This window comes from Mobula birostris, chromosome 14 (genome assembly GCF_030028105.1).
Source record: "Mobula birostris isolate sMobBir1 chromosome 14, sMobBir1.hap1, whole genome shotgun sequence".
Classification (NCBI taxonomy): domain Eukaryota; kingdom Metazoa; phylum Chordata; class Chondrichthyes; order Myliobatiformes; family Myliobatidae; genus Mobula; species Mobula birostris.
The window spans coordinates 78217015-78243046 of NC_092383.1; the positions used below are offsets into that span (position 1 = coordinate 78217015).

Genomic DNA, 26032 nt, shown 5'->3' on the forward strand with positions numbered 1-26032 from the left:
GGCAGTGTGAAATGTGAGGAGGATGGTATGAGAATGCAGGGTGACTTGGACAGGCTGGGTGAGTGGACAGATGCATGGCAGATGCAGTTTAATGTGGACAAATGTGAGGTTATCCACTTTGGTGGTAAGAACAGGAAGGCAGATTATCTAAATGGAGTCAAGTTAGGAAAAGGGGAAGCACAACGAGATCTAGGTGTTCTTGTACATCAGTCACTGAAAGCAAGCATGCAAGTACAGCAGACAGTGAAGAAAGCTAATGGCATGCTGGCCTTCATAAGGGGAATTGAGTATAAGAGCAAGGAGGTCCTTCTGCAGCTGTACAGGGCCCTGGTGAGACCACACCTGGAGTACTGTGTGCGGTTTCGGTCTCCAAATTTAAGGAAGGACTTTCTTGCTATTGAGGGAGTGTAGCATAGGTTCACAAGGTTAATTACCGGGATGGCGGGACTGTCATATGTCGAAAGATTGGAGCGACTGGGCTTGTATACTCTGGAATTTAGAAGGCTGAGAGGGATCTTATTGAAACATATAAGATTATTAAGGGATTAGACATGCTGGAGGCAGGACGCATGTTCCCGCTGATGGGTGAGTCCAGAACCAGAGGACACAGTTTAAGAATAAGGGGTAGGCCATTTAGAATGGAGTTGAGGAAAAACTTTTTCATCCAGAGAGTGGTGGATGTACGGAATGCTCTGCCCCAGAAGGCTGTGGAGGCCAAGTCTCTGGATGCTTTCAAGAAAGAGATGGATAGAGCTCTTAAAGATAGTGGAATCAAAGGTTATGGGGATAAGGCAGGAACTGGATACTGATTGTGGATGATCAGCCATGATCACAGTGAATGGCAGTGCTGGCTCGAAGAGCTGAATGGCCTATTCCTGCACCTATTGTCTATTGCCTCAACATAACATCCTTGGTTTTATATTCTAGTTCTCTTGAAATGAATGCTAACATTGTATTTGCCTTCATCACCACTGAATCAACCTGCAAATTAACCTTCAGGGAAACCTTGAGTTTTCTTACATTTAGAAAATAGTCTCCACTTTTATTTCATCTATCGAAGTACATGCCCATACACTTCCTGACATTGTATTCCATCTGCCACTTTGCCCATTCCCCTAATTCAAGTCCTCTTACAGCCTCTCTGCTTCCTCAAAACTACCTGCCCCTCCACCTGTCTCTGTATTGTCTGCAAATCTAGCCACAAAGCCATCAATTCCGTCATCCAAATCATTGACATATAACATAAAAAAAGCGATCCCAACACAGAACTCCATGGAACACCATGAGTCACTGGCAGCCAACCAGAAAATGCTCCCTTCATTCCCACTCTTTGCCTCCTGCCAATCAGCCGATGCTCTATCCATGCTAGATCATTTTTGTGATACCATGGGCTCTTATCTTGTTAAGCAGCCTCATGTGTGGCACCTTGTCAAAGGCCTTCTGAAAATCCAAGTACACAACATCCACTGATTCTTTGTCTATCCTGTTTATTTTTTCCAAAGAATTTGTCGGATGTTAGGCAAGACTTTCCTTTGTGGAAACCATGTTGACTATGGCCTATTTTATCATGTACCTCCAAGTACCCTGAAATGACATGCTTAACAATTGACCCCAACATCTTCCCTACACTGACGTTCAACTAATTGGCCTAGTTTCCTTTTTTCTGCCCCCGAACACTCTTGAACTTCTGGCATACTGCCAGCGTCTTCCACAACAAAGAGCAATCAATAATACTTATTCAGTTCATCCGCCGTTTCCTTGTCCCCCATTCCTACCTCTCCAGCATCATTTTTTCAGCGTTCTGATGTCTAATTTCACCTCTTTCACACTTAATATATCTGAAGGAACTTTTCATATCCTCTTTAATTTTATTGGCTAGCTTACTTTCATATTCCATCTTTTGCTTATGGCTTAGTTGCCTTCTGCTGGTTTTTAAACACTTCCCAACCTTCCCACTAATTTTGCACTATTATATGCCTTCTCTTTGGATTTTACGTTGGTTTTGACTTCTTGTCAGCCACAGTTGCATCATCCTGCCTTTAGAATACTTGGTCTTTAGGAGGAGTGTATGGATTGTCCAGGGAGGGGTAGCACTCTGGCATAGGGACTTGTGTCCATTCTGGGGCAGCTCACTCACCTTTGGTCCCCACCAGATACCCAGCTCTCACCTGCAGCTCAAATTAGCTGTTTGCAAGCATCAGCAGCTACATCCTGGTATATTATTTCAACTGGCAGGCTAAACCAGCTGAAGGTAGCCAGCGGCCCCATACCCAGGTGAGCTAGGGACATACCTGTCCCAGCACGCAAAATCAGCTCTGGTTGACTGGGTGGATGAGACCTACAGTGAGGTCCAACGGCCAGGAAGGCAGTACTGCAAAGTTCCATGGAGAGCAAAGGCACAGATGTCATGGTCATCCACTGCTCTTGTTGGTACCACTCAATGGACTTCTGAGATGGATAGAATGGAATTGCCCCAGTGCAATAGTTTTTGCACTTTAACAATTCTCCCATACAGGTTTCCTGTCACCATCAGACAACCACCACCACACCTTCCTTGGGATACATCTATCCTGCACCTTCTGAATTGCTCCCAGAAATTCCAGCCATTGCTGCTCTACCATCATCCCTGCTAATGTTCCCTCCAATCAATTTTGGCCAGCTCCTCTCTCATGTCTCTGTAATTTTCTTTACTCCGCTGTAGTATTGATACATCTGACTTTAGCATCTCCTTCTCAAGTTGCTGCGTGAATTCCATCATATTATGATCACTTTCTCCAAAGAGTTCCTTTACATTAAGCTCTCTAATCACTTCTGGTTCATTGCACAATACCCAATCCAGAATAGCTGATCCCCTGCTGGGCTCAACCACAAGCTACTCTAAGAAGCATCTCATAGGCATTGTGCAAATTCCCCCTCTTGGGATCCAGCACCAACCTGATTTTCCCCAATCTACCTGCATTTTGAAATCCCCCATGACCGTCGTAACTGTCCTGAACAAGTTCATCTACTTTATTCCGTATACTGCGTGCATTCAAATATAACACCTGCAGTCCTATATTCATCACCCTTATTGATTTTGCCCCTTTTACATTGTAATTCATCCTGTAGCTATAATTTTGCAGTATCATCAGCCTCTCCCTGCTAGCAGTTGTACTACATGACCCCATCCTCAGTCCTATCACTCCTGTCCCAACCCTCCTGCCAAATTAGCTTAAACCCTCCCAAACAGCTCTAGAAGACCTACCTGTGAAGATATTGGTCCCCCTCAGGTTCAGGTGTAACCCATCCCTTTTGTGCAGGCTGTACCTTCCCCAGAGAATTCTGAACCCCTACCCACTGCACCAGTTCCTCAGTCATGCATTTATCTGCCAAATCATCTTATTCTTACCCTCACTGGTGTGTGGCACAAGCAGCAATCCAGAGATTACTACCCTGGAGGTCCTACTTTTCAGCTTTCTGCCTTGCTCCTTAAAATCTCTCTTCAGGACCTCCCTACTTTTTACCTATGTCATTGTTGCCATTATGTACCAAGATTTCTGGCTGCTCACCCTCCTCCTTGAGAATGCTGTGGACCCTGTCCAAGACATCCCTGGCCCTGGCACATGGGAAACAACATACCGTCTGGGTGTTGCTATCACATTCACAGAATCCTGTCTCTATTCCTCTAAATATGGAACCTCATCGCTATTGCAGTCCTCTTCACCTCTCTTCTATTCTGAACCACAGCGCTAGACTAAGTGCAGGAGACATGGTGACAGTGACACCTCCCCCCCCCCCTCAGTAGGTCAACCCACTCAACAGCATCCAGTGGCATACTTAGTACAAGAGAAATGGCCACAGGGGTACTCTGCACTGGCTGCCCATTTCCTTCTCTCGATAGTCACCCAGTGATCTGACTCCTGCAACCTAGGGGTGACTACCTCCCTGTTGCTCCTATTTATCACTTCCTCATTCTTGCGTGAGAGCCAAAGGTCATCAAGCTGTGGTTCCATTTCTTTAACACACCCTTTGAGGAGCTGCAGCTCAATGCACCTGGTGCAGATGTGGTTATCTAGGAGACTGGAGGTTTCTTAGAATTCCCACATTTCATACAAGGCACTGCCCCGCAGCCATTTTCATCGCACTAACTGTGCCTTAACAGACGAGGAATGAAAAATAAAGGAGAAGGGGAAACTTACCAGACACTTACCTTGCCCAAGCCTGATGAGCCAAAACCACTCCAGCACTGGCCCACTCCCACAATGGCCATTCTGCTTGCCCCACCTTAATTTTTATTCATCTTTCCTAATGAATCACATTCAGTCCAACTCCAAAAACTGCCACGAAGCGCTGATTTTTAAAAACTTCACCCGTGGATCTAAATGAAAGTACTGCTTCTTCTTGTGTTCCAGCTCACTGATTGGATGCAGTTAAGGGGGTATATAAATGCAAATTCTTGTTTAGCCAAATAAAGTTAACATGCACTGCTTGAAGAGTAGGAATTGATTTAATGCAGGAGGACAAACATGATGGTCTACCTACAAAATGATAATGACTCAGAAGTTAGGCTACCTCATTCAACAGATTGGGAGATTCAACACTAACATCAACTCGACAACTATTTTGGTTTGACTATCCTTTATCGTCTTCTATGCCAGCATTTCTTCCTCCATCAGTGGTAACTGCTGATGTACAACAGATCCATTTTTCAACATGAGTTTAAGAGTCTATTCTAGCTGTGCAACATCTAATTCTCATTAGATTTCATTTAGGTTTTTTTTAAACCAGTAGGGTAGTTTGAAACTGGGAGTGGGGCGAAGGTCCTGGGTCCATTCATCATGGCCACAGGTGTGGTAGCGTAATCCTATTTCACCATGTCAGCTCTTGACACTGGCTACAGAGAAGGTTTATAATTTTAAAGTGGTACAGATCTCCTCTATCCCTGTGAGTTGTTCAATTGTCCAATGGTCACACTGACCCCAGTCTTCAAATGTGTAAACCGTATCTGTCAGAGATCCTCCTAGGTGGTAGCAAGGGTGATCATGCCTACCAGTGTTGTAACGTGAAACCCAGACCAACTGTCATTGTCTATAACAGTGAACGAAGATAACCAGACAGCAACCCACTTGTTTTCTTCCACATACCATTTCATCCACTCCAATCTCCATCATAATCCCCGAGTCCCAGCTAACTGTAGGCCTCCTTTGATGACTCTGTTAATGTCACTGTGTGGATCAGAACAGTGCATAGTCTTCTGAAACAATTCTCAAGAACAAGCAGATACTCCCTCATCAGCATAGGAACAGGCTCTTTGGCCACAGTTGTTCTGTTGAAGATGGTGACAAATGGCTGCACATCAGTGAATTTTTAGATTACAAGTCTTCATACTCGAGAATTTCTACTGATGTACCGTGAAGAGCATTTTAACTGGCTAACTGTATTACCGGCTAGTATGGCGGTGGGGGGGTGGGGGTGGTGGGAGAGGGGCGATGGTGCTACTGCATAGGATCGAAGTAAGTTCCAGGGTGTTTTAAAATTAGTCAGCTTCATCATGAGCACTAGCTACCACGTATCCACGGTATCTTCAAGGAGCAGTGCCTCAAAAAGGTGGCACCCATCATTAGCGACCCCCACCACCCAGGACATGCCCTCTTCTCATTGTTACCATCAGGAAGGGGGTACAGAAGCCTGAAAGCACACACTCAGCGATTCAGGAACAGCTTTTTCCCCCCTGCCATCTAATTCCTAAATGGACATTGAACCCATGAACAGTACCATTACTTTTTATTTCTATTTTTTTTTCCACTACCTATTTAATTTAATTATTTAATATATATATATTTACTATAATTCACAGTAGTTTTTCCTGTATATTGCCATGTATTTTATCATTCTGCTGTCACAAAGTTAACAAATTTTGTGACATATGCTGGTGATTTTAAAGCCAATTCTGATTTACATTTCAAATGTAGAAGCAATATACAACATTCTCCAAATGAACCTTTGCCTTATGACATATTTGAGATGCAAGAAATAAAACAGCAAGAGAAAATGACAAATGTAAGTAATTTTACTAGATTCAAAATCAATTAAAAAATTGCTCCACTTTTTTTGCAACTGCACAGTTACCTGTCAAGCAGAGAATCTTGCTGATTACAATTTCATTCTGGAAATCCATTAATCTTTAAGCTCACCACCATTGTTTTATCTGACACGTGATACACCACTTGCCTCCCTCAATTTTGAAATTCCACTGGCAGTGTATGACTAAAAAAATTGCATTGTAGATTTAATAAAAGCAAAATACAATACAAAAAAATCTATTTTAAGATAAAAAGCAAAGCCTTTTTGGAGATTAAGAGAAAGGGAGTTATGTAATTTTTTTCTTTTTTCTAAAAAAAATCTTAACAGCATAGAATTCTGTAAAAATATTGGTGTGGATAATACTAGACTGCCAAATGTCCCATTGACTTTGCTTTATATTTGTTTCTGTGCAAGTTAATACAGTAAAAAAAATGAACACCTAATAACCGCAATTTAATTTGCAGTGACCTTCCTCATGTCCTCTTTACGCATTATCTATCCTTTCCATCCAGGTATCCATTTACTGATAAAAGGTAACAGCAAGCGGTCAACGGATGGAAGATCTTAAGAACTTAACTTTGCACCAGCCAGTCCAAACAGAGGATAAGCTCTCAAACTCTCCACTTCCTTCACCAGTCATAACTGTACTGGCGTGCCTCTCTTTCTTTTGACAGTAGCTTTTCAGGAATGCAGCAGAACTTGCTTCATTGCATGTTGTATTTCACTAGTTGCACCTTATAACTGAGGCGTGGAAGGTTACAATGGACTAAGGCAGGTGGTCAGAATGGCTGATCGAGATGTTGGCTGCCTCAAAATTATCATCCCATTGTTTCTTCCTTCAACTGATCAACAGTATTTGGATCCTTCAGTTATCATTTTGAAACATTTCAGCCTAAAAGAGCAAGTTACTATCCCTCTCTGCTGGTGCTTTTACAGCATTGGTTTAAGTACTTGTATATCAAAAAAATGAGGTAAAACAAGTGTGAGAGGAAGATCAGTATATTGAATTGTCCATGTTTCCACTCCTCTGCCTCTCTAATCTCCCTTCAACAGAGCAACTTTCCAGTCTAATTTTCCAGTTTCTTGCTGTTTGCAACCTCAGTCAGCCAATATACTGAAAAAGCATAGGCTTGACCTTGAAGGCATTAATCAACCTGGTTTACATAATGGAACCCCCTGAATGCACAATATAATGATTAAAGACACATGATAGACATTTTGAAGCGATTAGGTGAGGAAGTGGAGCAGAAGAGAGAACACCGAATGCTGTTGCTTCAAGCTTTCTTCAGACAAGCAGTACCTTTAAGCAGAGTTACCTCGGCTGATTTCTGGATTTAGTTTTTAAAGAAAGGTGCTTGAACACTGCACCATTCTGCCTGGTTGGTGATGGCATGAGGTGTGGCCTCACAAAAGGGGAAAAAAGGAGAACAATAAAAAATACAAGAGTCAGGAGGAGCCCTGATTTGAAATTCTAAAGCTGCAAAGCTCCGAGAATCACCAGCTACCCTTTCAAAAAGCTTGATGACTTCAAATTCTCTTACTCAGCTGCTAAGGACAACTACATGTTTTCAAGCTATTACCTGTTCTGCTGGCTACACTTCCAGAAAGCAACCGTATTTTATACGTAAGAGTTACTACAAACCCAAAGGGAGACAAAAAAAAGAACAATTAGAATTTGACCCAATACATCAAAATATCCTTACACTTCATAAATGATCACCACATGGGCTGTTCATTCAGCCAAGTGACCAATTCCTTTTCTAAAGACACACACATTAACTGAATGACATCTTTTAAAATGGCAATTGCACTGTAATTTGTAACATTCTAGTTCCATTGCACAACATGGTTGGTCAAAGTTTCTGAGAGCTTAGGAAAAAGTGGGAGAAGGCAGAGCAGAAAGAAGTTAACCGGAGAGTCAGTCCTCAAATTTCGTGAGACCACACCTTGCACTTTTTATATCCTGCACATTGACATTAAGCCTCTTTTATGTTGCTTTAAGCACTTTGCATTTCTTGACCAATCCTGTAGCTCATGATCTTGTTCCAATCGACTTTTGTGCGGGTTACTGGCAAGCTCCTGCGTAAGGCTTTGAAGGTGGTATCAGACATGGCATTGTAATTCTCACAGATGGCAGTCTGAAACAAGAAATAAGTGTTAAAACTCACTGGAATAACCTCAGTAGGAAAATATTTAAAAAGTGCAGAGAAAAAAAAATCATTAATCCCCTTCGCAGCAGTGCTAAAACTTTGGCAAAATCCACTGTATTTAAATGTTCACATCTTAATTTAGCCAAAACAAAATTCTATCTGTTTCTTCCAATTTATTCCTATGTCCCTGAAAAGCTTCCTTCACAGTTCCATCATCTTCCAAGTGAGTTAAAGAGATATTGCCTCATCAGAGCTTCAGCCATTTATGTAGATTATAGTACTTCTCATAATTAACCAAGGCTCATTTTCTATCGATCTTAGAACACAAGTACATAAGAAATAGGAGCAGGAGTAGGCCATCTGGCTCATCGAGCCTGCTCCACCATTCAATAAGATCATGGCTGATCTGGCCATGGACTCACCTCTACTTATCTGCCTTTTCCCCATAACTCTTATTTCCCCTACCACGCAAAAATTTATCTATCTTAATTTTTAAAAATTATTTGTCTTAAATAGATTTACTGAGGGAGCCTCCACTGCTTCAGTGGGCAGAGAATTCCACAGATTCACCACTCTCTGAGAAAAGCAGTTCTTCCTCATCTCCGTCCTAAATCTACTCCTCCGAATACTGAGGTTAAGTTCCCTAGTTCAAGTCTCACCTACCAGTGAAAATAACTTCCCTGCTTCTATTTTATCTATCCCTTTCATAATTTCACATGTTTCTATAAGATCTTCCATTCCCCGGAATTTCAGCGAGTACAGTCCCAGGCAACTCATTCTCTCCTCATGGTCTAAATGCCTCATCTCTGGAATCAAGCTGGTTGAACCTCCTCTGCACCTCCTCCAAAGCTAGCATATCCTTCCTCAAGTAAGGAGACCAGAAATGCACACAGTACTACAAGTGCAGCCTCACCACTACCCTATACAGTTGCAGCATAACCTCCCTGCTCTTAAATTCAATCCCTCTAGCAATGAAGGCCAATGTTTCATTTGCCTTCTCAATAGCCTGCTGCACCTGCAAACCAACTTCTTGTGATTCATGCACGAGCACTCCCAAGTCCCTCTGCACAGCAGCATGCCGCAATTTTTTTTACCATTTAAATAATCTGCTCTTTCATTTTTCCTTCCAAAGTGGATGACCTTACATTTACCAACATTGTATTCCATCTGCCAGACCCTTAACCATTCACCTAATCTATCTAGATCTCTCTGCAGACTCTCTGTATCTTCTGCACAATTTGCTTTTCCACTCAATTTAGTATCATCAGCAAACTTCAATTCACCACTGATTGCCAACCAGAGTAACACCCATGTATCCCATATACATGGGCCAGGAAACAAAAGTCAATAAAAAAGCTATTGGGTATGTTTAAATTTATTTCGATACTAATTTTAATGCTACATTAACAGCTAGGATTAAGTGCCATTATACTATTGACCTTGAAGTTGATGATTTTTTTTGTACCACGTAATCCATGGCACTGAAGTTTCACCAATTCTGAACTTCAAAGTTTTGATCCAAATATGATGAAATAGCCAATGTATTTCAAAGTCAGGGTGGTTTGTGACATAGAGCAAGACCTGGAGGTGGTGGTGTTTCCACATCTTTGCAGCCCTTGTCCTTGCATGTCATGTGTTGAGTGCTGTCGAAGCAGCTATGCTGAACTGCTGCAGATCATGGTGTAGGTAGCACACTACTTTTGGACAAATGAATGCTTAAGGTAATTATAGAGGATGCATTAGTGTACACTGGAGATGGGGAAGATAAAATTGTTATATTTGATCATGTTTATGCAAACAAAGCACACACCGAATAGAATCAGTTTGATCCTGACCCATTCTTACACAGAGGGCTATGGGGCAAAACACTGGTGGATGGGACGAGCTCGCTGGGCAACACAGCTGGCATGGATTACTCGGCCTGAAGCAGCGCTGGTTCCATGCCACCTGACTTTAGACTCTCATCTCAATAGACTTTACATGTTGCTAACGTGTCCACTTCAGCTAGAGCTCATTCCAAATACACACCATCTTTTGTGTGAAGAAGCTGTTCCTTTCAAATCCCTCGCCTCTCATCTTAAACCTATATCCTCCTGTTTTGAGCAAACCCTCTCCAGGAAAAAGACTACATGCTTTCATCCTGACTCTGCCCCTCATGATCTTATATACCCCTATTAGGTCACCCTTCACTCTCTTACATTTGAAGAATAAAGTCCCAGTCTGCATAACCTCTCTGGGTAACTTAGGTCCTCAAGTCCACACAACATCCTGGCAAATCTTTATTTCACTCTTTCTGGTTTAATAACAACTTTTCTACAACAAAGTGACCAAAACTGTATAGAATGCTCCAAAAGTGACCCAGCATAGCTTTTAGACCTTCATGAGGTCTCCATTGACTTGTGTTCTTCCATTATAAACCCTTTCACATTACATAACTGTGGTAAAGACTGCTCAGTGTTAGATTAGTTCCTTTTCCCTCTTTAAACTAACTGGCTGTTAGTTAAACTGATAGCACTTTATTCCCTGGAGCATATTAAAATGAGGCGAGATTTGGTGAAGGTATATAAAATTTTTGAGTGACATATATAGGGTATATGCAAGCATGCTTTTTCCTCTCAGGTTGGGCAAGACCAGAACTAGAGGTCATGGGATAAGGGTGAAAGGTGAAATGTTTATGGGGAAGAAAGGGGGAACTTCTTCACTCAGAGGGTGGTATGAGCATGGAATGAGTTCAAGTTTATTGGCATCTAACTTTACAAGTATACAACCAAATGAAACAGTGCTTCTCCGGACCATGATGCACCTACAAAACATATTATACACAGCATTTGAACCAAAATATTATACTATACAGTAAAAAGTTAATAAAATATAATTCAAAATGCATGTGGTAAAGCACAGCAAATGTAAACAGCTTGTTGTCCTTGTGACGAGACCTCAGTAGTGGTGACAGGGTGTTCATTAGTCTCACAGCCTGAGAGAAGAAACTGTTGATGCTTCTCTACCTCCTTTCTGACAGTTGTGTGTCACAAGAGATTGTGGGATGGGCTGCACCGATCCTCAACAATGCTCTGGGCCCTTTGTCTGCAACTCTCCTCATAACTGTCAGAAATAGTGAGCAGAGAGACCCTGATGATCCTTTTGGTGGTTTTTACTGTCCTCTGTAAGGTCCTGCGGCCTGGTACCTTGCAGCTTCTGTGCCACACAATAACACACCCAGATATGACACTCTCGATGGTGGTATAATGAGGCAGAGAGCCTTGCACAGCTCAGTCTCCTCAGAATGTGTAGATGTTGCTGTGTTTTTTTGACAAGTGAGGTGGTATTGTGGGTCCTGGTTAGGTTATTCGATGTGTGCACACCAAGGAACTTTGGGCTCTTCACTCCCTCTGCAGCAGAACCATTGATATGCAACGGAGAGCGGTTGATCTGTGCCTTCCTGAAGTCCACAATCATCTCTTTGGTCCACCCTGAACTCAGGTTGTTGTTCTCACACCATTTGACAAGGCTCTCTACCTTCTCACTGTATGATAACTCACCATTGTTGCTGAGGAGGCCAACCACTGTAGTATCATCAACAAACGATGATGTGGTTTGAACTGAATCTGGCTGTGCAAACATGAATCAGCAGCGGACTGATCACACAACCTTGGGGGGCACCAGTGCTCAGCATGATGAAGCTTGAGATGTTATTGCCAACTCAGACTGACTGGGCTCAAGAGGTCCAGGGTGCTGGGTCCCAATGAAGACAGTTTACCTGCCAGCCTCTGTGGGATGATCATGTTAAAGACCGAGCTGAAGTGGATGAGCAACATCCTGATGTATGAGACATCATTTTACAGGTGGGATAGGATGAAGTGATGGCCCAAGGCTATAGGAAAGTACATTGAGGTGCTTCTGTGATTAAACACTGCCAGGGAAAACCAGAAACCATGGCTGACTGCAGAGGTCCATGCACTGCTAAGGGATCAGGGTGTTGCCTTCAGATTAGGGGATAATTTTATACAATCCATTACCAGCCACTCAAAGCACTTAATGTTTGTTGAAGTCAGTACCACTGAGCAGTAATCATTTAGGCTAGTCATCATTGCTCCTTTGGGCACTGGAATGACACTGACTGCCTTGAAGCAGGGACAGTGGACCATTTCAGAGAGATTATCTGTTAAAACCTCTGCTAGCTGGGTTGCAGAGCCCATCAACACCTGACCAGGTATATTGTCCGGCCCTGCAACTTTGCATGGTTTCCCCCTGGCTAGGGTCCTTTTCACTTTGGCTGTGGCCAGACAGGGTGCTTGTTCCTCAGGAAGAGAGGGGGCTTTCCTCAATATCACATCATTCAATTGGTCAAATCGTGTATAGAAAGCATTCAGCCCATCAGGAAGGGAGGTGGCACTGTCACTGATGCACAAGGTGGACATAATCGGTTATGGTTGCATACCTTGCCACATGCGCTACATGTCCCTGGTGTCACAACAATGTCTGTGGATTCTCTGTGCATACTCACACTTTGCCTCCCTAACAGGAGAGCGTCGCTCTTGCTGTCCTAAGATTCGTCCTGTCCCCTGATCTGAAGACAACAAATGCCCTGCTCTCTAAGGCGTGCACGAACCTCTGCATTGAGCCATGGTTTCTGGTTTTCCCTGGCAGTGCAGTGTTTAATCATGGAAATGTCTTCAATGTATTTCCCTAAATGGCCAATCACCGATCGAGCATATTCATCAATGTTAACATGATGACCGTGGGTTACCACCTGCTTGAATATGCTCTAGTCCATGCTTTTGAAGCAGTTCAGCAGCATTGAGGTGGCACCTTGTGGCCAGGTCCTGATCTCCCTGTGAACTGATTTGACTTGTTCAGCCAGTGGTCTGTGTGCAGGGATTAGGAAAACGGATTTGCCAGCTAAAGTGGTGGATGTGGGTTTGATCTCAATACTTAAGTGAAGCTTTGATAAGTACATGGATGGGAGGGGTATGGAGAGCTATGGTCCAGGTACAGGTCAATGGAACCGGCAGATAGCTTGGCACAGACTAGATGAGCATAAGGGTTTGTTTCTGTGCTATGCTATGACTCTATGCTGAGAGGTATGTATACTAAATGGATCAATCATTTACTAGGAAAGGAGGTGAAATTTCTTCAGACGACTGAATATGATGTTTCCTTTGCACTGTGGGGGGGGGGGGAGAACCAAAATTTATTAAAAAAAAAAAAAGAAGCCAGCTACATACCTGGTAACCACTCTCAGCCACTTCAATCAGTTTCACAAGCTCCTTTGCAGTTTGGGACTCATTCTATAAATATGAAAAAAAAGAAAGGATTATAAAAATATTTTGAATAGCATTACATCAAACATAAATATTAGGAATAAATAATAATAATTTTCTTTATAGAGCACTTTTCATACAGATGATGCAGTTTAAAGTGCTTTACAATGGGATAAAAGTACAAACATGAAAATAAAATTTAAAAAAATATAAAAATAAGACAAAAAGACTTTAGTTAAAAGCAAGGTTAGATAAATAGGTTTTGAGCTGGCGTTTAGAATTGTCAACTGATCAGTTGTCAATTGTCATCTGCATCCCTTATAGTTTTAGGAATTGAATTCCACAGTTTAGGAGCATAGTTCAAAAAGTTGACTTGCCAATTATCTTTTGAGGGAAATTGCTTAAATTGAAGAGACAAGTGGAAGAAGGCCTGAGAACTCAAGGATTATAAATACACAGGTATTAGATTGCACACAGAGCTGATATCACACACCTACTCAAAAAATTACATGAATTGAACTGTTTTGGTAACTAAAAATAAACTTGGAATAAACATACACTTTGCCCAAATCAGCAAAGTTAGACAAAAAAAAATCTTGAGCTCTCTTATCCACTATGTTCACACTTATCCATGCAGAGACTTAATCCATAACCTAGTCAACAAACCCACTACTTACTGCATTGTACAGGACTTCCCAGTCATAACTGGCATCACGAACAAAGCCTGCCTACAGAAATGTTTTGATAGCTGGTTAAGCCCTGTTTCCAAGTAACACCAGCATTCAAAGCTGTCAACTAAATATCTTGTTTAACTTGCTCCCATTTACCAGGTACAGTTGTAAGATTCCCTGGTGCAACTGAAAATAGATACTCCATATCTGCACCCTGTAAGGATTCTAGCATTAGTCAGGACATTACTAGTGATCTGCTGGGGAGGTAAAGACCTTTCACATGCACATATGCAAAAGCAGAATCCAGAATTTTCCACTGGTTAAAGAGAGATATGCAAAAGGGCCTAGTGTTTTCCCAGTGTACATGACGAATAAACTGTTCTTGGGCTTCCAGCCAGGTACAGGTGTTGTGTTTAACTGACGTTTCGATGACAAACTCTGTCATTTTCATCAGAGATGATGCCTGGGCATGTTCGGTCCGTTGGTATTTATACCCACGCCCTTCCCTCCAGATTGATTAGTCCTCATCCAATCAGGTTTCCATTGTTCCATCTTGTTTACAATCAAATTCCAGTTCTCACATAGAATTTTAACAAAAGTAGAACAGCAGAAACTTAATTGGATGAGGACTAATCATTCAGGAGGGACAGATAACAGGGGTACGAATACCACCAGATTAGACATAACCAGGTATAATCCCTGATGAAGATGGCAGAGTTTGTCATCGAAATGTCAGTTAAAATTGATACCTGTACCCAGGTGGAAACCCAAGAAGAGTTTATTCAAAAGAAATGCACATGGAATTTTTTTTGGGGGGGGGGGAATTCATGCTGTAAATTCTGGGACCTCCAAACTGTAATTCTGCATATCCTGCCACTTTACCTACCTCTTATATTCAAGTTTGAGGACTACTCAACTGTATTTTGATTCACCTTCTTTGGAAGTTTGCTGGCATCATCTTTCATTTAAGATGCTTCCAATCTCTCCTGTAAATTTTATGTTTTGCTTGGGAAAGAAATAAATAAATGGTGGTGTGCTCAGATGCAGCAGCCACTCTGGGTCCAAACGTGTATTTGTTCATTCTTTTTTTTTAAGTCACTGCTGGACACTAAGAACATCAAGCAGGAGTATCCCATCAGCAAGTTGCCCTATAGCAATGGAGTTGGTCTGTTGGCATACTGTTGTGCCTTGACAGTGCAAGTGATGGTCTTGGACACTTCTGTTAGAATTGCAAGAACCTGGTGGACAATAGTAATGTAGTGTTCTGCAAGTCCGGTTCACTGGTGAGACTGACAGCGGGTACCGGTGTCGTGTCGTGGATTCTGCTTTTGCATATGTGCACATGAAAGGTCTTTACCTTCCCAGCAGATCACTAGTAATGCCCTAATGCTGAAATCCTCACATGGTCAGTTGTGATGCGGACTAGGCTGAAGCCACTGGCTAGCCTGTTGCAGCGGCCTAGTAGATGAGATGCCAAGGCGGTGTCGGAAAGCCTCTGTGGGTGTGCTGGAATCTACTGGGTTGGAGCTGGTGTCTCCCATCAGTACTGCTCTATGGCGTTCACTCGAGAGAAAAACAAGCTGGACCAGAGTTACAGTCGTGCCACTCAGGGACTTGAGCTATATTATTTCTTGTGACTTTTTTTCCTGAAATCATACCATATGTCCTATTTGTGCTATGTGTTGTTGGCAATGTGTGTTGCACCTTGGCCCTGGAGGAACACTATTTCATGTATGGGTGAATGATAATTAAACTTGAACTTGAAAAGGTGTTAATTTCCAGTATAATGTGGAAATCCAGATATAAAATTGAGGGAGAGTCTCCTCACTTCTTACTTCATTGGAACAATGCTGAGCTCCATATTATACCTATTGGTTCAAAATCCAGGAACTTACCATGCAATCGTGTTTTGATGGAGCCATTACAAAGATCTGCAGCTACTTCCAAATAACTTAATATCACCTCAATGAAATTTAGGGATGGGTGTTAAATTTTTCTCTTTCCAGCAATGCTCACATTCCACGAAAGGACTGGACAGATATAACAAACACAAGAAAATCTGCAGATGCTGGAAATCCAAAGCAACACACACAAGATGCTGAAGGAACTCAGCAGGCCAGACAGCATCTACGGAAAAGAGTAAACTGTTGATGTTTTGGGCCGAGACCCTTCACCTGCCCTGATGAAGGATCTGGTCAGATATAATAATCTTTCAGCTACATTTTCACTGATCATGGATGCAGACAGGCACCTCCTTGCAGTTTTTGTTTATATTTCAAGTTACAGTAGACAACAGATGAATCGAGAGCTGAACATTACAAAAAAGTACTATTCAATCTCAGTTAAAACCAGTAACTTTTTCGCATCATTCTGAGAATGTGCATTAATCTTAAATAAACTTTGACTTACTGTGATTGGCAAGGATTCCTGGATGTCTTTATGACTCATCAGTTGAACATTACCATCTTCATAATAATGAACCTTGAAAGACATTACATGTTTAATACAATGTGTTTGTTATAATTGAATTTGTACAAATACAATAACAGCAAGACACACCTGAATCTTCAGTACTCCAGTAAGCTGAGCTGATGGAGGAGTAATTGTGAACTTCCACTCTGATCGCCAACGTCCGTTCCTTTAATAAGTGGATTTTAGAAATGTACATCATTTAGTAACTAAAAAAATAGACTTGGAACAAACATTCACTGAGTCCAAATTGGCAAAGCAAGGCAAAGAAAAGTATAAAGAAACAGAAAATACAGATGGGAGCAAATTAGAAAATAGTATCAAAATAGTTTATACACCTGTTGGCACTCAAAGGAAGAGAAGGGCTAATGTAAGTATTGATCCCATGAAGATACACTGAGGAACTAAATATGAGAAAAAAAGAAATGACAGATATTCTAACACTTCCAGTGATCCTTCATGATAGCTAACACTAAAAGCTCAGATGGGCACCATAGTAGTGTACTGGTTAGCATCACACTATTACAGCTTGGGGAGTCAGAGCTCAGAGTTCAATTCTGGCGTCCTATGAAAGAAAGCTTGTACATTCTTCCCGTGTAGGCCTGCGTTTCCTTCAAGTACTCTGGTTTCCTCCCACAGTTCAAAGACGTACTGGTTAGTAGGTTAAATGGTCATTTTAAACTGCCCTGTAATTAGGTGAAGGTTAAATTGGTGGGTTTCTGGGTGCTGTGGCTCATGGGCCAGAAGGGCCTGTTCTGCACTGTATCTCTAAATAATTAATTCAAAAGTTTTCAGGCAAGAACTTAAAACAAGCTTAACATGCCTCGGTAAACTGATAAGGTGAAGACCAACAGTGCTATGCTGTTCTGTGTTCTACGTTCTACCAGTCCCTCAGATCTGAAAGCCTGCATCCTGGAGTTTAAAAGTAAATGGTTGCAGAGAATAACATACATGTTGGTTGTAATCTGATAAAATTCTTTGAATTCTACAGAATTCTCAAAGGATTAAAAAACCACAAACATAACATATTTCAGGAAAGAAGGAAAACTGAAAGCAAGATACTACCAGTCACATAGGCTAACATAAGTAATTGGAGAAATGCTGCAATACATTGTTGAAGTTAAAGCAGGACATTTGAGAATTGTAAGCCAAATCAACATGATTTACTTGGAATTCTTTGATGATATAACAAACAGAATGAATAAAGTCAAATCAAAACTTGGATTTCTGTTAAGAATCAGGTGTCACATAAAAGGTAACAGCATGGGATAACAGCACATGGGGATGGGGTAATATATTAGTATCTACTCCTGATTCTTGTGTTCTTATGCAAATCAGAAAATTAAACACTGCTCTATCATTTTATTGCTCTGAATAGTCTGCAAATTTTCTATCTAACTTCCATAACTAACACCTTTTCACCACATTCAACTGCCCAATGAAATGGCGTTAACTTCTGGAGTCATGTCAGGTACTTTGCAAACATAACTTTCATTCCTCCTTGCAACTGCGAATAAGTTCAAGGTTATGGGCGAAATATAAAATAAAACAGTCTTAAGGAGTCAATAGTTTAAAAAGTATCAGTCTGATTGGACCTTTATTCTCAAAAAAAACCTGTCAATTTACAAGCAGCACTGTGAATAAAATCTTATGATTTACTTTTGATGTGTTGATTGATGGATAAATAATTTCAACGACACCAGACAGAATTCCTTTGTTTTTTTGGTTAAAACAATAAGGAAATTGCTTCAGATGAGAGTCAACCCAGATTACACACTTGAACCCACAGCCTAGCTCAAAGATGAATGTACCACTCAAAGTAGCAAGGATTAAACACAATTTCCTCCCATCTTCTTGGTACCAATTCTCCCACTGGTTCATTATTCCACTGGCATGTCTTTCAATGTTCATTCTTCATCATTAAGGATCCCCATCACCCAGGATGTACTCTGTTTTATTACTACCAGAGAGTGCAGAAGCCTGAAGACACGCACTCAACATTTTAAGACAACTTCTACCCTTCCGCCATCAGATTTCTGAACAGACAATGAACCTATGAACAATGCCTCACTGTTTTTTCATTACCTATTTAATTTAATTCATTTTTTAAATTTAATTCAGGGGTTCCCAACGAACTCCTTGCTTAATGATATTGATCCCTGGTACAAAAAAAAAAGGATGGGAACTCCTGATTTCATTCAATTAATTTTTTATATATTTCCTATTGTAATTCATAGTATTTATGTACAGTATTACACTGTAATGCTGCTGTAAAATAACAAATTTCAACACATCAGTAATATTAAATCTTATTCTGATTCAATATTCCATTCACAGAGAAACCCCCAGCAGGCATCAATATACAACTTAACCTATCCCTAACTACCAATGCATAAACACATATCGTCCAGCAGACAAAAGTTATCAGCAGCAAGAAAACTGCCTGAACCTCTACTTCCATATTGTCCTCATTTGAGATTCAAAATACATACAACATTGTCACTAGGTTTGTGACAGGGCTAACCATAAAACAGGTGTTGAAGACGTGACCTCACTCTGCAGAAACAGCCAGACTTGCAACTAAAACCATAAGACATAGTTGCAGAATTAGGCCATTTGGCCCAGAGTCTGCTCCACTATTCCAAAGAAAAGACTAATTATTAACTTCAGGAGAGGGAAAGCAGAGGTCCATGAGCCAGTGATCATTAACTTTAAATTCCTGGATGTCACTATCTTAGAGGACCTGTCCTGGACCCATCACATAAATATCACTGTGAAGAAAGCATGGCAGCACCTCTGCTTCCTCAGGGGTCTGTGGAGGTTCGGCATGTCACTGAAAACCTCAGCTACCTTCTATAGAAGTGTGATGAAAGAATGCTAACTGGCTGCATTATGGCCTGGTATGGGAACACCAATGCCTTTGTGTGAAAAATGCTACCAAAGGTAGTAGATTTGGCCCAGTACATCACAGGAAAAAACCCTCCCAACCACTGAGCACATCTACATGAAACGGTGCTGTAGAAAAGCAGCATTCAAAGACCCTCATCACCCAGGCCATGCTCTTTTCTCACTGCTACCATCAGGTAGAAGGTACAGGTACGTCAGGACTCACACCATCAGGTTCAAGAACAGTTACTACCCCTTAACTATCAGGCTCCTGAACAAAAGGGGATAGCTACACTCGTTTAAGGGCTGTTATATTGTTATTTCATGCTTGTTATTTATTGCTATATTTATTTATATCTGCAATACACAGTTTGTTTACAGTTTATAGTTACTGATGTTTACAGTTTATAGTTACTGTTCTATAGATTGCCAAGTATGTCCGCAGAAAAAGAATCCCAGGGTTGTATGTAGTGTCAACTATGTAATCTGATAATAGATTTTACATTGAACTTTGAAAATACAAAGAAAAAAAAGACATCAGGAATGCTCCATATTGCAACATCTGCACAATTGACATGTGACTGAAATAACAAGCTTAAGTTCAGACATGACATTTCACATTGGAACTCTATTTGTTCACCTATTTTTTTGTTGTGATTTTGTCCTGTGAAATCATCACTGAAGAGGATGCTTTTTTTAATGTTTGAACTGACCGAAATAAAGTTCATTCATTCATTAAGAAAAACACTTACCAAAAATTATTTGGCTGAAACTGATGGTTTTCAATGCAAGCTATAATAGTCTGCTGGCCATTAAGCGTCTTACCATATATCTGCAAAAAAAAAGCAGGGCAGAAAAAAGACTGTCAGGTTTCTGTCACAATTGATTTTGGTCTATTTCTTGTATTAGTGTCTTGTACTAGGCATTTAATTAGCTTCCACTTGTTCAGGAAAGCAAACTATATTTTGTGTCTTTATTTATCATTGTTCTAAAATTGTGCAGTGGCAGAATGGAAAGATACTTTTTCCATAAACATATATCAGAACATGCCAGTACCTGTAGGGGAAAAAGAATGATGTTTTATGATGTATGTGAAAATAATGAAAGCTGATTTTTCTTACAGATACTAATCTCACCAATGCATAATACTCCCACATATTTGCAGCTTGCTATTACAGTGGAAGAACAGGAAAGGAGATAAAGCTATCCCAGTATCACGTCTGAACACATTCAAGCAGTGCTTTACCATGCAGAAATAGGGGAGAGGGATCTGAATAACTTGGGCATAAGGAAACAAGCTAAGGTTGGACAAGCAAAGTTCATTTGGGAGGAAGGGAGGAGATATTCATTTATAGATGCTCCATTTCGACATTATCTGTGTTGTATACAAATACATCTGAACCAAAGAGTGGATCAACAGGTAAACAGCTGATAAAACAACAGTGACACTGGCTTCAGTGTACAGGTGTTACAGTGATTCCCCCCCTCTCCAGAATTACCTATTCTGAAATATAATAAACATGAGCGTGCTAGCTGAAAGGCCCCCTGAACCAGCCAAACTATTTGATAGGTATAGCTCTGAATTTGACCTCAACTACACTTTCTTGATTTTCATAAGTCTGGATTCCCCCATAGTCTAAAAACCACAACCAGTTCTCTCTTTGAACACTCTGACCACGTGTCCCTCTCTCATCTGATGCTTGCGGACAAAGTCAACTGATTGTCTTGAGCAATAAACAGCCCATAAAACAATGATAGATTGGAAACAGGTCCTCCAGTGACTTTCTGTTGGAAAATGGAAGTTAACAAGGAAGAACAGGGCTGAGTGGCACTACACAGCACTTTCGTAGAACCAGCACAGTGGTTTGACCAGTTTCCTTCATGTGATTTAGTTTGTGATGTTTGCCGTGAGCCATATAAATGTCATCCTTGTTAAATATTTTATTAATGCAAATATCCTTTTTTTTTAAATCAAGGGCCCATTCCTCACCCATCTCCTTTTGCAAATCCTGATTTAATCATTATCTCTAATTTCCAACTCCCAAGTTTAAATGGCATTTGACATCCTAATGAAAGTAACTATCAATGTCCTAACTGACTACAAAAGTTGCCCCCAGATAGCCTTGATTTAAAAAACCAAAACTGCTGGAGGAATTCATTGGGTACACATCTGTGTTAGGAAATGGAGAGCTAGCATTTTGGGTTGAGATCTATTAGCTGGACTGAAAGATTGAGGGGGGATCTTATTGAAACGTATAAAATTCTAAAGGGATTGGACAGGCTAGATGCAGGAAGATTGTTCCCGATGTTGGAGAAGTCCAGAACGAGGGGTCACAGTTTAAGGATAAAGGGGAAGCCTTTTAGGACCGAGATGAGGAAAAACTTCTTCACACAGAGAGTGGTGAATCTATGGAATTCTCTGCCACAGGAAACAGTTGAGGCCAGATCATTGGCTATATTTAAAAGGGAGTTAGATATGGTCCTTGTGGCTAAAGGGATCAGGGGGTATGGAGAGGAGGCAGGTATAGGGTTCTGAGTTGGATGATCAGCCATGATCATATTGAATGGCGGTGCAGGTTCGAAGGGCCGAATGGCCTACTCCTGCACCTATTTTTTATGTTTCTATGTTTCTATTAGAGAGGACGTATAAAGGTTTGAACAGAATGGCATCTCACTTTCTGTCGGGGTACTCTGCAGTCTGGCAGCATAAACATCAAGTTCTTCATTTTCAGATTATCTGCTTCTCTATCCCTTTCTCTTCTTCTTTACAAGTCAGTCCCTGCCCTTCATTTTCTTTCTCCTCCCCCACCTACTGATTCTGCACATCACCTACACAGTCCACCCACTGGCTCTCTTCCTCCAAAACGCTTCCATCTGCCCACTATGCCACGCTTATTTGGTTCTCCCTCACCTTTCATTCTTATGAGATTCCATAACCCAGTTTCTTAGTGATAGTCTTTAGCTATCACTTGTCAGCCTCTGTTGCTATCTCCACCCTTTTCTTCTCCCCAATCTGACCCATCTGCCAATCAACCTGTTCTCAACTTGTTTCAAAGTTTGCTCCACTCCTCATTCTAATCTCTTTCTACGAGCTATCCCTCCCTCCATTCTTCCAGTCCAGATGATGAGTCACAATCTGAAATATCAACTGTCCATTTTCCTCCACAGACGTTGCTTGACCCGATGAGTTCCTTCAGAAGATTATTTTTGCTCCAGCCTCTGTATTTTATACTCGATGTCCTTTCTTTTATCCTTATTCTCTGGATTTCAACTGCATATTAAACGCGAGTTTTGATATTGTATGCATTGTTTTCAGTTGATGGATCAAGCCCATCCTTAATCTCACAGTTCATATGCATGTACACAGCAGGTTAATAACATATAGTAGGAACCCTACAGCCAGTTATCATCTCACGTGCATATACAAATCCAATGAAGTATTAACTAACAGATGTGAATTCTGCACTTGGTGGTTACCACCAGCAAAAATTCAGTCACACAAATTGCATTGAATTTTCAAAAGAACTTAACAGTGCAGATGCCGCAGGGATAGTGGTTTTTTATGTATGCGCGCACAGCGGTGTCACAGGCACTCCGCCATGATTCTATTGCAGCCTCGCCTGCCGTGGGCTGGATATCACTGCTTTCTTTCCTCATGTGATCATATTTGAAGGAGATTTGATTCTTTGGGTCTGCAAATCTTCCATTACCCAGATCGCCATGCTCTGTAATCAGGACCTATAATACAAAATCCCACACTTTAATACTTGTAATGTTTAAGAATAAATAGATGCATTTGTATTTAAGTACACGGATTATAAATAACTTATCTTTATACCATCCCTGTTAAAAATCATATTTTCAATCAGTATGTATATCCATGGGCTCTGCTAAGGCACTATATTTTAGCATAGTGTAAAGTACAGCAGAATATATTAAATAGGAAGAGGAGTCGCCCATCTGGCACATCAAGCCTGCTCTGCCATTCAACGACATTGGCTGATCTGGCTGTGAACTCAGTTCCACCTACCTGCCTTTTCCCAATATCCCCTATTTCCCCTGAGATGCAAAAATCAATCTAACTGTGTCTTAAGTATATTTAATGAGGCAGTCTGTACAGCTTCCCTGGACAGAGAATTCCATTTTTACTCCTCTCTGGGAAAAGCAGCTTTTCTTCATCACCATCCTTTATCCAATGCCTGCTCCAGACTTCATGCCTGTGCACTTTCGTTCTGAAGGCTATTGCTTACTTTTATTGGTTGCACGATGTGTTTTCTCCCCCTCTGTACATTGGGTGTTAGATGGTGTTCTTTTGAGGGGACAGAAGCTTTGGGGTTCTGACATTTCAGGTATTCATTCTTTGGATTTTTTTTCTCTATTTTGTGGATGTCTGAGAACAGTGTTTTCAGGTCGATACTGTACATATTCTCTGATATTAAACTGAACCCTTGAATCAAACTTTCTGTCTGTGGCCATCTGCACCATTATACAAGACCCAATGAAGGCTTGAGGAACAATAATACATCTTGTCTAGGGTCACAGCACCTTCTGAAACAGCTATTAAATTCTCTAAATCTTGGCAGTTCACTCTTTCTACCTGTTTCAGAACTGAGCATTTCTATCTGACATAATGTTGGTATTTCTTCCTTTCCTCTGCTCATGGAATCTGGCCTACTGGAAACATCCCACAGCCCCGCCATCTTCAATACATTGCAGACAAAGTAGCTTAATGCACCGGTAAGTGCTCCCACTAAGTAATTTGAACTTGCCCAGCGATATTCCCTCTTTTTAAAAAAAACATATCCTCCTACACCTTCTCTCTTACTGAAAAGTAACTTGAAAATACCCTCAGTTCTGATAAAATGCCTGTGCCTAAAATGTTAATAATTTCTTGTTCCACAGACGATACCAATATTATTGAGCATTTCCAGCATTCTCTGATCTTGATGAAAAAAACATATAGCTATCACTCTTCTGTCTATAGATTGGATATTCACAGAATTTCATTGAAACTGGTACATTGCCAACATACTTAGTCATTACTCTTGATGCACCACCTACCCTGGGGTACAGTTTCACCAACACCAACTGTCTTCTACTACCATGGTTACTCCACCAAAGCAAACTGTCCATTTATTTGCAATTAATTTTTTTTACAATCCTCAGCCCCACTCCAACAGTTATCAAGTTACCTGCTCCTCGTAGCCTTCCAGTTTCACAGGAGCGAACTGGTCCATGTTATACTGGGCAAAGGCACTGTGAGAAGAAAAGGCAGTTTATTTTTTTATTTCAGAGATACAGCACAGTAACAGACCCTTCCAGTCCAATGAGCCTGCACTGCCCAGTTACACCCATGTGACCAATTAACTTACTAACCCATACGTCTTTGTAATGTGGGAGGAAACCCATAAGATCACAGGGAGAATATACAAACTGTTTACCAGTAGTGGTGGAATTGAACCCAAGTTGTTGGCACTCTAATAGTTAGCCAATGACAATCTGCCTTTTATCATTACTTTTTACTTTGATTACAATTATCCTGGATGCACGACCATCTTAAGCAGAATGCTGATCGATATTTTCTAACATTCACAGTGATTATTCTTTGAACTACAAAGAGATACAGCACAGAAAGAGGCCCTTCAGCCCACTGAGTCCAATCTGATGATCAAAAATCAGTCAGGTTTATATTCACCAGCATGTGTCCTGAAATTTGTTAATTTAGCAGCAGCAGTATAATGCAATACCTAATAATATATAAAAAGATCAATTACAGTAAGTATTTGTTTAAAATAGTTACATTAAAATAGTGCAAAGTAGTTTGTGGTTTCAATGTTCATTTAGGAATTGTATGGTGGATGGGAAGAAGCTGTTCCTGAATCACTGAGTGTGCCCCTTCAGGCTTCTGTACCTCTTTCCCAATGGTAACAATGAAAAGAGGGCATGTCCTAGGTGATGGGGGTCTTAATGATGGACACCGCCTTTCTGAGGCACCACTGCTTAAAGATGTCTTGGATACTACAGAGGCCATTACCCAAGATGGAGCCGACTAATTTTACAACTTTCTGTTAATCTTTCGGTCCTGTGCAGTAGCCCACTCCTCTCCCCGCGCCCACCCCACATATCAGACAGTGATGTGGCCTGTCAGAATGCTCTCCACAATACATCTATACATGTTTGAATGTTTTAGGTGACGTACCAAATCTCTTCAAACTCCTAATGAAATATAGCCACTGTCTTGCCTTTATAGCTGCATCGATATGTTGGGACCAGGTTCGATCCTCAGAGATCTTCACACCCAGGAACCTGAGATTGCTCACTCTCTCCACTTCTGATCCCTCTATGAGGATTGATTCACATACCCTCGTCTTACCCTTCCCAAAGTCCACAATCAGCTCTCTCATCTTACTGACATTGACTGCAAGGCTGTTGGTACGACACCACTCAACTAGCAAGTTTATCTAGCTCCTGTACCCCCTCTCATCTCCATCTGAGATTCTACCAACAATGGTTGTAGCATCAGCAAATATAT

General features: G+C 41.1%; 1 protein-coding gene across 1 annotated transcript in view; it reads right to left on the minus strand.

The window, feature by feature from the left end:
- Positions 1-6029: 6029 nt before the first annotated feature.
- Positions 6030-26032, minus strand: part of capza1b (capping actin protein of muscle Z-line subunit alpha 1b) — a 63395-nt gene continuing 43392 nt past the window's right edge. The window contains exons 4-10 of the mRNA XM_072278729.1: positions 24693-24756; positions 23032-23238; positions 20253-20332; positions 16705-16783; positions 16555-16626; positions 13439-13501; positions 6030-8201 (exon numbers count right to left, since the gene is read on the minus strand). Coding sequence (XP_072134830.1) covers positions 8061-8201; positions 13439-13501; positions 16555-16626; positions 16705-16783; positions 20253-20332; positions 23032-23238; positions 24693-24756 — 706 coding nt within the window. The 3' untranslated portion in view covers positions 6030-8060. The remainder of the gene's footprint in view (positions 8202-13438; positions 13502-16554; positions 16627-16704; positions 16784-20252; positions 20333-23031; positions 23239-24692; positions 24757-26032) is intronic.